This window comes from Leucoraja erinacea, unplaced genomic scaffold, assembly GCF_028641065.1.
Source record: "Leucoraja erinacea ecotype New England unplaced genomic scaffold, Leri_hhj_1 Leri_538S, whole genome shotgun sequence".
NCBI lineage: Eukaryota > Metazoa > Chordata > Chondrichthyes > Rajiformes > Rajidae > Leucoraja > Leucoraja erinaceus.
In genome coordinates, this window is record NW_026576441.1 from 36,856 (window position 1) to 48,743 (window position 11,888).

Here is an 11,888-nt window from a genome sequence, read left to right on the forward strand (position 1 = left end):
ATTTAAGAGGGAGCTTGTGACAAAAGGGATCAGAGGGTATGGAGAGAAGGCAGGTACAGGATACTTAGTTGGATGATCAGCCATGATCATATTGAATGGCGGTGCAGGCTCGAAGGGCCGAATGGCCTACTCCTGCACCTAATTTCTATGTTTCTATGTGAAGCTCTTCACCGTTTCACCTGTTTTTACAAGATGTTAAATGGTCAGCTCGACATAGTTTACAAGACCTACACCAAACCCAAACCAATTAGGAGCAGACGAGGCCGAGGGGCATTTGATCCAATTTGTGATCCCAGCTACAAAGACAGATGTGTACAGCAATTCATTCTTCCCCCGCACAATTAAAGCATGGAATAATCTCCACCCAAACTAAAGTTACCCAACCAGATGCAACTACATTTAAAGTAGCTCTTTCTTCCCAATAATCCATTCTGGTTTAATCCCTCCCTCCACCGCCTCCAGTTTAAATTCCACTAGACCAAGTGCAGACCCGTTGGGTCTGTTTCCCCACTCCTGGCGGCGGGAGGCCACGATGCACCGTCTCTAGCAAAGATCTCTATAATCTTTGGTACACAAAAAAGCTGGAGAAACTCAGCGGGTGCAGCAACATCTATGGAGCGAAGGAAATAGGCAACGTTTCGGGATCGAAACCTTTCTTCAGTGTGAAACGTTGCCTTTTTCCTTCACTCCATAGATGCTGCTGCACCCGCTGAGTGTCTCCAGCTTTTTTGTCTACCTTCGATTTTCCTGCATCTGCAGTTCCTTCTTAAACTCTATAATCTTTGGTCTCTAGTCAGCGGGCCGCAGCGCCTCCTGGCGGTGGGAGGTGGGGGTACGTCTGCAGGGCGGGGGTACGTCTGTGCAGGGTGGGGGTACGTCACGGGGCAGGGTGGGGGTACGTCTGTGCAGGGTGGGGGTACGTCTGTGCAGGGTGGGGGTACGTCTGTGCAGTGTGGGGGTACGTCACGGGGCAGGGTGGGGTACGGGGGTACGTCTGTGCAGGGTGGGGGTACGTCTGTGCAGGGTGGGGGTACGTCTGTGCAGGGTGGGGGTACGTCACGGGGCGGGGCAGGGTGGGGGTACGTCTGTGCAGGGTGGGGGTACGTCTGTGCAGGGTGGGGGTACGTCACGGGGCAGGGTGGGGGTACGTACAGGGTGGGGGTACGTCTGTGCAGGGTGGGGGTACGTCTGTGTCTGTGCAGGGTGGGGGTACGTCTGTGCAGGGTGGGGTACGTCACGGGGCAGGGTGGGGGTACGTCTGTGCAGGGTGGGGGTACAGGGTGGGGGTACGTCACGGGGCAGGGGTGGGGGTACGTCACGGGGCAGGGTGGGGGTACGGTGCAGGGTGGGGGTACGTCACGGGGCAGGGTGGGGGGTACGTCTGTGCAGGGTGGGGGTACGTCACGGGGCAGGGTGGGGTGGGGGTACGTGGGGCAGGGTGGGGGTACAGGGTGGGGGTACGTCACGGGGCAGGGTGGGGGTACGTCTGTGCAGGGTGGGGGTACGTCTGTGCACGTGTGCAGGGTGGGGGGTACGTACTGTGCTGTGCAGGTGGGGGGGGTACATCACGGGTCTGTGCAGGGGGGTACGTCTGTGCAGGGTGGGGGTACGTCTGTGCAGGGTGGGGGTACGTCTGTGCAGGGTGGGGGTACGTCACGGGGCAGGGGGGGTACGTCTGAGGGTGGGGCAGTCGTGCAGGGTGGGGTGGCTGCACACAGGGGTGTCCAGACACACGGCGACACAGGTCGGTGCAGCCCCCCCTTCTCCCACTTGCCTCCTCACCCCCGGCCCTCCTGCCCCCTTCTCCCCCCCTCCCCCCCGGCCCCCCTGCCCCTCTCTCCCCACCCCCCCCCCCCCCCCCCCCCCCCTCTTCAAGCACTTGCAATGCTCACGTGTTAATAATGTCCTGTTTTCCACCTTGTCCCTATGTGTTTCCCTCCTGCAGGATTTAGGAGCAGTTGCAGTGGACAGAGAGATGGGGATGTGACCGGCCATTGAGGGCAGCCAGGGTGCCGGTGAGCCCCCCCCATCAGCTCGGTGAGCAGGCTGAGCTTCAAGAGGCTTCGATGGAGGACAACATGGCAGGGCACAACAAGGAGAAGCATTGTGAGTGCAACGTGTGTGGCAAGGCCTGGCAGTGCCCGAGTGAGCTGGACATCCACCGGCGGGTGCACACGGGCAAGAAGCCCTATGGCTGCTCCACCTGTGGCAAGAGCTTTGCCCGGTTGTCGGGGCTACGGGGGCATCAGCTGGTGCACAGCAGCGAGCGGCCTTTCACCTGCTCCGACTGTGGCAAAGGCTTCAAGTCGTCCAAGGACCTGAAGACACACAGCTGCCTGCATACTAGGGAGTGGCCCTACACCTGCAGCTACTGCGGCAAGGGCTTCACCCAGTCCAGCAAGCTGCTGAGGCATCAGCACACCCACAACGGCGAGCGTCCCTACATCTGTTCCCAGTGCGGCAAGGGCTTCACCCGCTCCGACAGCCTGCTGGAGCACCAGCGCACCCACACCGGGGCGCGCCCCTACACCTGTTCTCAGTGCGGCAAGGGCTTCACCCGCTCCTACACCCTGCTGGAGCACCAACACACCCACACTGGGGTGCGCCCCTACACCTGCGCCCCGTGCGGCAAGAGCTTCACCCGCTCCAGCTACCTGCTGGAGCACCAGCGCACCCACACCGGCAGGCGCCCCTACACCTGCGCCCAATGTGGCAAGGGCTTCACCCGCTCCAACAACCTGCTGAAACACCAGCGCACCCACACCGGGGAGCGCCCCTACACCTGCACCCAGTGCGGCAAAGGCTTCACCCGCTCCAGCAACCTGCTGGAGCACCAGCATACCCACACCGGGGAGCGCCCCTACACCTGCGCCCAGTGTGGCAAGGGCTTCAACCGCTCCAACAGCCTGCAGGATCACCAGCGGACTCACACCGGCGAGCGCCCCTACACGTGCGTCCAGTGTGGCAAGGGCTTCACCCGCTCCTACAGCCTGCTGTTGCACCAGCGCACTCACACCGGCGAGCGCCCCTACACATGCGTCCAGTGTGGCAAGGGCTTCACCCGCTCCACCAGCCTGCTGCAACACCAGCGCACCCACACCGGCGAGCATACCTACACCTGCGCCCAGTGCGGCAAGGGCTTCACCCGCTCCTCCAAGCTGCTGTCCCACCAGCGGGTGCATGCCGGTGACCGTCCCGTCCCCAGCCCGGTGTGTGGAGAGAACGCTTTGCCTGGGCCTCCAACGCCCTGTCTCAGCAGTGCACACCAGTGGCCAGCCATACGACTGCCCGTACTGCGGTGAGTCGTTTGACAACTTGCGGGAATTGCGGCAATACTGGCGGGCTCACGCCGGCGAGCGGCTGCTCCCACTGCGGCAAGCATTTCAAGAGCGCACGGGGGCTGCGGGTGCATCAGTGGATACACCCTTTGTATCGCTGAGAGACTCTTTGTGTGAGCTGAGTATGGTAAGGGTTTCACCCGCATGTCCAGCCTGCGCAGCACCAGCGTGCCCACAGCAGTGAGCATCGCTTCCCCTGCCCCTCCCGTCCCGCCTTGACCACCTGATGGAGCACCGGCGAGTCCACACTGGCCAGCGGCCCTTCGCCTGCCCACTATGTGGCAAGGCCTTTGCCAGTTCCTCCGTCATCCTAGGTCCTCTGGCCACTAATACATCTGGGAGATTGTTTGTGAAGACAGATCTAAAGTACCTGTTCAACATGTCTGCCAGGCATCTGGATAGAAGTGAGGCATCTAGATAGTTCCAAGATACAGGCGTTGGAGTATGGAATCCAACAAACAACTTCCACACAGAACACAGTGAACTCGCTGTTGTAAGAAAAACAAGCTTCCTTATCTGTTGATTAGAACTGCAGATGCTGGAGAATTTGCGTTACACAAAAAAGCTGGAGAAACTCATGCAGCAGGAGTATCTATTTGCGAAGGAAATAGGCACGGGTTTCAACCGAAACCCTTCTTCAGATGGAGAATCAGACGGCCCGAAACTCCATTTTTGTAACTCCATTAATGCTGCACCCGTAGTTTTTAAATCCTTTCTAGAAAAACTTAGAAATTAGGATTAGGAGTAGGCTTTTCGGCCCCTTCCCGAGCCTGCACCGGTATTCAATATGCTCATGGCTGATCATCCAACTCAGTATCCCGTACCTGCCTTCTCTCCATACCCTCTGATCCCCTTAGCCACAAGGGCCACATCTAACTCCCTCTTAAATATAGCCAATGAACTGGCCTCAACTACCCTCTATGGCAGAGAGTTCCAGAGATTCACCACTCTCTGTGTGAAAAAAGTTCTTCTCATCTCGGTTTTAAAGGATTTCCCCCTTATCCTTAAGCTGTGACCCCTTGTGCTGGACTTCCCTAACATCGGGAACAATCTTCCTGCATCTAGCCTGTCCAAGTTTTTTTAAGAATTTTGTAAGTTTCTATAAGATCCCCTCTCAATCTCCTAAATTCTAGAGAGTATAAACCAAGCCTATCCAGTCTTTCTTCATAAGACAGTCCTGACACCCCAGGAATCAGTCTGGTGAACCTTCTCTGCACTCCCTCTTTGGCAATAATGTCCTTCCTCAGATTTGGAGACCAAAACTGTACGCAATACTCCAGGTGTGGTCTCACCAAGACCCTGTACAACTGCAGTAGAACCTCCCTGCTCCTATACTCAAATCCTTTTGCTATGAAAGCTAACATACCATTGGCTTTCTTCACTGCCTGCTGCACCTTACTATGTGTTGATCATAAAGATCCACAAGGAGGTAAATGGAAGAAAAATTAATATCCTTCCTTATTTAATTTTGATAGGAATTGAACAAGGTAAAGAAGGGTGTTTTGGATGTGACAATTGGCATCTCTCGCTTGATCAGTTGCAGAAGAGGTACGTGGGAATCAGCAAAGTAAGATTAGACGTATTACCTCATGTCTGCGAATGTGTTGAAGGGTGGATGGTAAATGTAAACATGAAATAGTAGAGGAGATAACAAAGCTTGTTTTCCCTTCTGTGAGGAGTTATAGTAGATCACCCGCGCCTCCTACCACTAGTAGCATACATACGTTGCAGTAAATGGGAGGCTAATGATTGGCTTGGAGAGGGGATGGTGGCGCAGTCCGCCTGAAAGATGAGATGGAATAATGTCAAGATTCCCTTGTATTGTGTTTAACTTGTGTGAGAAAAGGGTTAATAGGGATGGTTGATTTATACTAGAGCTCTGAAAAATATAACTTAGAAAGAAATAAGGTGTCAGCATTAACTATCTGTTGTTGAACAAGATTAAGATAAGCGAATAGTGTGTTATTACTAATGAAATAATTGGTATGCATGAAGTTGATAGAATATTTTCATAGAATAGTCTCTAACAAAAGTAAACAAAAGTTGTTTACTGCACATTCGGCTAATTCTGGCGTGAAGTCGGAGCACTGGTGAGCAGTTTTACTGCAGCCACCTCTCCATGATATCCGCGTGTGTGTGTGTGTGTGTGTGTAACTTATGAGTTCAGAAATCCACTCGTTGCTCAATTATTTCCCCACATTTTCAATAAAATTTATCACAAAACTCGATTTTTCAAATCTAAACACCACTCACCAGCTGCTGACGTCACAATGCCCACATGCCGACCAATCCAGGCTCACTCGCATCCTGGCCCCACCCCGCACCCCCGCCGCTGTGAATTAAATATCGAGAAAATTCTGCAGAACAAAGATTCTGCAGCTGCATTCCGGTGTAGCTTCATTGTTCTACAGATCTTGGGGCAGCGATTCCTCAAACGCTAAATTTCTCCACATAGGTTCTGCTGAACTATCTCCTCACAGCCGGCGCAGCTCGCAAAGCCCCGCCCACCTAACGCGCCCTCCCATCCCCTGCTCGCTCATTCCAGCTGTGGGTTTCCAGAGAGTCAGAAGCTGGTGCTTCGTTGCTGTGAACGCTCGCTCCTGGGCAAACACGTCTTGCTTTAGCAGCTTTAAAGGGTTGTTGTCAGCTGGCAGTTATCAACGGCTGTGGGCGTCACGAGGCCGACTTACATCAACACCCCCCGCCCTGCCCCGACGCGAGCTGGCATTTGGCTCTCTCACTCCTCCCTGTTCTGTGTTCCTCTCTGAACGAGCAAGTTCTGCAGATCCGGAGGACAGGCGAGATCCTGGGGAGGTGAAGAGGGGGAGTTGGGGGATTGAGGGAGAGTAGGGTGGGAGAGGGGGGAATGGGGGAGGTGAGGAGGAGAGTGGGAATAGAGGGAGAGGAGTGGGGGTGATAGGGAGTGGGGAATAGATGGACTGCCCCCACCCCTCTCCCTCCCCCTATCCTTCCCCCTCTCTCCCCTACCCCATGTCCCCCTCCCTCCACACTCTTCCCCCTCTCTCCCCTACCCCATCTCCCTCCTCCCTCTCACCTCCCCCTCCCTTCCCCCTCCCCCCTCCCCCCCCCCTCTCCTCCCATCCCACTCACTCCTCCTCCCCCATCCTCCTCTCCTGCACCTCCTCTCCCCCTGTCTCTTGCCCTTCTGTCTCTGCCCCTTTCTGTTTGTCTCTCCCCATTCTCTCTCTGCTCTCACTCTCTACCCCCCACCCCCCTCTCTAGACGTGCCTGCGAGTTGGGGGTTATGCGTCAGTAGATAGGGCGGTTATGGGGTAAAAGGAGCAAATTAATAATAGGGTTATAATATAAATATAATATCAAGGGGGGTAGTTAGTGTGTGTGCGGGGGGGTAGTTAGTGCGTGTATACCCCCCCAACCAGCCCCCCTCCCCCGCAACCACACGTTGGGGGAACAGAGCCAACGGGTCTGCACTTGGTCTAGTCATACAATAAAATCTTGAAGCAAATCTGCAGCATGATAACTTTCTGACTCAATGCCACTAGTAATAACGACAAGCACATCATACGCCTTCTTTACCACACTATCTACTTGTGCTGTCACCTTCCACATGCTATGAACTTGAACTACAAGATCCTTCTGCATATGAATGGTGTTTAGGGTCTTGTAATTACGGCACACTCCCCCTTTCATTTAACCTCCCAAAGGTTGGTGGTGGGTGTTTGTCAGGTTGGAGGCCAGTGACTAGTGGGGTGCCACGGGGATCTGTGTTGGGTCCACTGTTGTTTGTCATGTACATCAATGATCTGGATGATGGTGTGGTAAATTGGATTAGTAAGTATGCAGATGATACTAAGATAGGTGGGGTTGTGGATAATGAAGTAGATTTTCAAAGTCTACAGAGAGATTTATGCCAGTTGGATGAGTGGGCTGAAAGATGGCAGATGGAGTTTAATGCTGATAAGTGTGAGGTGCTACATCTTGGCAGGACAAATCAAAATAGGACGTACATGGTAAATGGTAGGGAATTGAAGAATGCAGGTGAACAGAGGGATCTGTGAATAACTGTGCACAGTTCCCTGAAAGTGGAATCTCATGTAGATAGGGTGGTAAAGAAAGTTTTTGGTGTGCTGGCCTTTATAAATCAGAGCGTTGAGTATAGAAGTTGGGATGTAATGTTAAAATTGTACAAGGCATTGGTGAGACCAATTCTGGAGTATGGTGTACAATTTTGGTCGCCCAATTATAGGAAGGATGTCAACAAAATAGAGATAGTACAGAGAATGTTGCCTGGGTTTCAGCAACTAAATTGCAGAGAAAGGTTGAATAAGTTAGGTCTTTATTCTTTGGAGCGCAGAAGGTTAAGGGGGGACTTGATAGAGGTCTTTAAAATGATGAGAGGGATAGACAGAGTTGACGTGGATAAGCTTTTCCCACTGACAGTAGGGAAGATTCAAACAAGGGGACATGACTTGAGAATTAAGGGACAGAAGTTTAGGGGTAACATGAGGGGGAACTTCTTTACTCAGAGAGTGGTGGCTGTGTGGAATGAGCTTCAAGTGAAGGTGGTGGAGGCAGGTTCGTTTTTATCATTTAAAAATAAATTGGATAGTTATATGGACGGGAAAGGAATGGAGGGTTATGGTCTGAGCGCAGGTATATGGGACTAGGGGAGAATACGTGTTCGGCACGGACTAGGAGGGTCGAGATGGCCTGTTTCCGTGCTGTAATTGTTATATGGTTATATGGTGTGTGGGTGATTCTCACGTATCTCAGGCCCAAAGGTATGTTCCACCATTATTAATCCTCCCTCATTGAATCAGCTCACAGGCTGGGAGAATCAAAAGGCAGGACACACACAGGAATGGTCAGCATTATGTTCCATCGTCATTGCTCTGACAATTTGACCAACTATTCACCATCATCCTGTACCCTAGATACCCCTCCTCACTCAGCAGCACCACCAGGTTTGTGGCCATTTGCAGTAGATTTCCAGCCTTCTCCTTTATCAGCAAGTTAACTGAGAACGTGCGTGGATTTACTTTGTATCTTTATTGTTTTACTTTTAATAACATTAGTAAATTAAAGTTGCTTTACAGCGTAACAAACAAATAGAAATATATTCTTCTTCAACAAACTGTAGCGTCAGAAATATTGAGACATTACAGGAATAGGTCATAGAATTAAACTCATGATTACATTCAATCACGTCATTGAGAAATGATCAACCATGTAATTGACAGAATGAAAGAGGATCTGTCATCGACAATATTAGCTTGGATTCCTGTAAAAACCACCACCACCCCACACCCACCCACCCCACACCCACACCCACACCCACACACACACCCACACACCCACACACCCACCCACACCCACACACCCCACACCCACACCCCCCACACCACACCCACCCACACTGCCCAACACCCCCCCACACCCACACCACACTGCCCCCACAGCCCACCCCACACCCCACACTGCCCAACAGCCCACCCCACACTGCCCAACAGCCCACCCCACACCCCACACTCGCACAATCTTCTGTTGATGATCCGAATGCAGGATCTGCTCAGCTGCTTCCCCACTTCTTCCGTTTTCCGGTCTGTTAATCCTTGGGCTTGACTTATTTACAGTAGAGCTGCTTCCTCAGTATCTCACGTAACTGTGGAGCAGAGCAGTGGATGGTGAGGGTGAGACCACAATGTGTGGGATCACGGCATAGAGCTGGGGCACATGATGGAGGAGCACGAATCCTTCCTTCACCCCCGCAGAACCCGTCACTAAACACCAGGGGATTCCCTCCCCTTAATACCAGCAACTCCATCCCCACAACACCAGCAGAACCCATCACCAGGAGGATCCCTCCCCACACCACCAACTCCATCCCCATAACACCAGGACCACACATACCTTCCAAATCACCTCTCTCATAAACTGTGTAAAGGTCCTGCCTCCCCCTGTCCAAGCACAGGATTGGATGTAACACCACCTGCTCTAATACCAGGGGAAGCTCCTTCCTCACCCACCATGGAAATCCCCTCGTCCACACAATGTGGGAACTCACCACCCAGGGGAATGTCCACAAGTTTACACTTGCATGAGCGCAAGCCCCCACCACAGTGGATCTAAGAAACATCTTCCACCTGAATACAAAGGATTCCAACACCACCACTCCATCATCCAGGAGGATCCCTCCCCCCCTTAACCACCATGGGGAATATTCCACCCCTCCTTCACACCTCCATCCAGCAGGATACACCCACCAGGAGGATCCCTCCCCCAAAGAATGACCAGAAACTCCATGGGGTCGGGGGCAGACTGGGTGGAGAGGGGGCGGGAGACTGATTGAGGGCGGCGGGACTCCATCCCCACAACACCACCAGAAACCCATCACCAGGGGGTCCAGAGACAGATCAAGAGACAGATACCACACCAACTCCAGGGGAGATAGACTGGGGTCAAGGGAGATAGAACCCAGGGGAGACACCAGGAGGAGTCCCTCCCCTTAATACAGACTGGGGTCGGGAGACAGACTGGGGTCAGGGGAGACGGGTCAGGGGAGACAGACCCATCACCAGGGGAGACAGACTGGGGTCAGGGGAGATAGACTGGGGTCAAGGGAGACAGACTGGGGTCACCAGGAGACAGACTGGGGTCAAGAGACAGACTGGGGTCAGGGGAGACAGACTGGGTCCAGGGGAGATAGACTGGGGTCAAGGGAACTCCATAGACTGGGGTCAGGGGACACCAGCGGGAACCCTCACCAGGGGAGACAGATCCCTCAGGGGACACAGACTGGGGTCGGGAGACAGACCAGGGGTCAGGGGAGACAGACTGGGGGTCAGGATCCTGGGGGTCCACCACTGGGGTCAGGGGAGACAGACTGGGGTCCACAGATACAGGGGAGACAGACTGGGGTCAGGGGAGATAGTCTGGGGTCAGGGGAGACTGGAGTCCAGGGGAGACCCACTGGTCCAGGGGAGACTGGGGTCAGACTGGGGTGTAGATAGACTGGGGTCAGGGGAGACAGACTGGGATCAGGGGAGATAGACTGGGGTCAGGGGAGACAGACTGGGGTCAGGGGAGACAGACTGGGGTCAGGGGAGACAGATGGGAACACACTGGGGTCAGACTGGGGTCGGGAGATAGACTGGGGTCAGGGGAACGGTCCACAAGTTTACACTTGGAGACAAGACTGGGATCAGGGGATCTATAGACTGGGGTCAGGGGAGACAGACTGGATTCAGGGGAGACAGACTGGGGTCAGGGGAAAGAATCCCAGGGGAGACGGGTCAGGGGAGACAGACTGGGGTCAGGGGAGACTGGGGTCAGAGTGGGGTCGGGAGACAGACTGGGGTCAGGGGAGACTGCGGTCAGGGGAGACAGACTGGGGTCAGGGGAGACTGGGGTCAGAGTGGGGTCGGGAGACAGACAGGGGGTCAGGGGAGACAGACTGGGGTCAGGGGAAACAGACTGGGGTCAGGGGAGATAGACTGGGGTCAGGGGAGACAGACTGGGGTCAGGGGAGACAGACTGGGGTCGGGAGACAGACTGGGGTCGAGGGGAAACAGACTGGGGTCAGGGGAGATAGACTGGGGTCAGGGGAGACAGACTGGGGTCAGGGGAGACAGACTGGGGTCAGGGGAGACAGACTGGGGTCAGGGGAAACAGACTGGGGTCAGGGGAGATAGACTGGGGTCAGGGGAGACAGACTGGGGTCAGGGGAGATAGACTGGGGTCAGGGGAGACAGACTGGGGTCAGGGGAGACAGACTGGGGGTCAGGGGAGACAGACTGGGGTCAGGGGAGACAGACTGGGGTCAAGAGACAGACTGGGGTCAGGGGAGACAGAGGGGTCAGGGGAGACAGACTGGGGTCAGGGGAGATAGACTGGGGTCAGGGGGGACAGACTGGGGGGGGGACTGGGGGGAGACAGACTGGGGTCAGGGGAGACAGACTGGGGTCGGGAGACAGACTGGGGTCAGGGGAGACTGGGGTCAGGGGAGACAGACTGGGGTCAGGGGAGACAGACTGGGGTCAGGGGAGACAGACTGGGGTCAGGGGAGACAGACTGGGGTCAGGGGAGACAGACTGGGGTCAGGGGAGACAGACTGGGGTCAGGGGAGACAGACTGGGGGGGTCAGGGGAGACAGACTGGGGTCAGGGGGGGAGTCTGGGGTCAGGGGGAGACTGGTCAGGGGGAGACAGACTGGGGTCAGGGGAGACTGGGGTCAGACTGGGGGTCGGGAGATAGACTGGGGTCAGGGGAGACAGACTGGGATCAGGGGAGATAGACTGGGGTCAGGGGAGACAGACTGGGATCAGGGGGGAGATAGACTGGGGTCAGGGGAGACAGACTGGGGTCAGGGGAGACAGACTGGGGTCAGTGGAGAGAGATGGGGTCAGGGGAGACTGGGGTCAGGGGAGACAGACTGGGGTCAGGGGAGACTGGGGTCAGAGTGGGGTCGGGAGACAGACTGGGGTCAGGGGAGACAGACTGGGGGTCAGGGGAAACAGACTGGGGTCAGGGGAGATAGACTGGGGTCAGGGGAGACAGACTGGGTCAGGG

The 11,888-nt window shown here is 54.9% G+C and overlaps 1 protein-coding gene across 1 annotated transcript in view; it reads left to right on the plus strand.

Moving 5' to 3' along the window:
- Positions 1-3,851, plus strand: part of LOC129694084 (zinc finger protein 335-like) — a 30,664-nt gene extending 26,813 nt beyond the window's left edge. The window contains 1 exon segment of the mRNA XM_055630809.1: positions 1,953-3,851. Coding sequence (XP_055486784.1) covers positions 1,953-3,302 — 1,350 coding nt within the window. The 3' untranslated portion in view covers positions 3,303-3,851.
- The last annotated feature ends 8,037 nt before the right edge of the window (positions 3,852-11,888 follow it).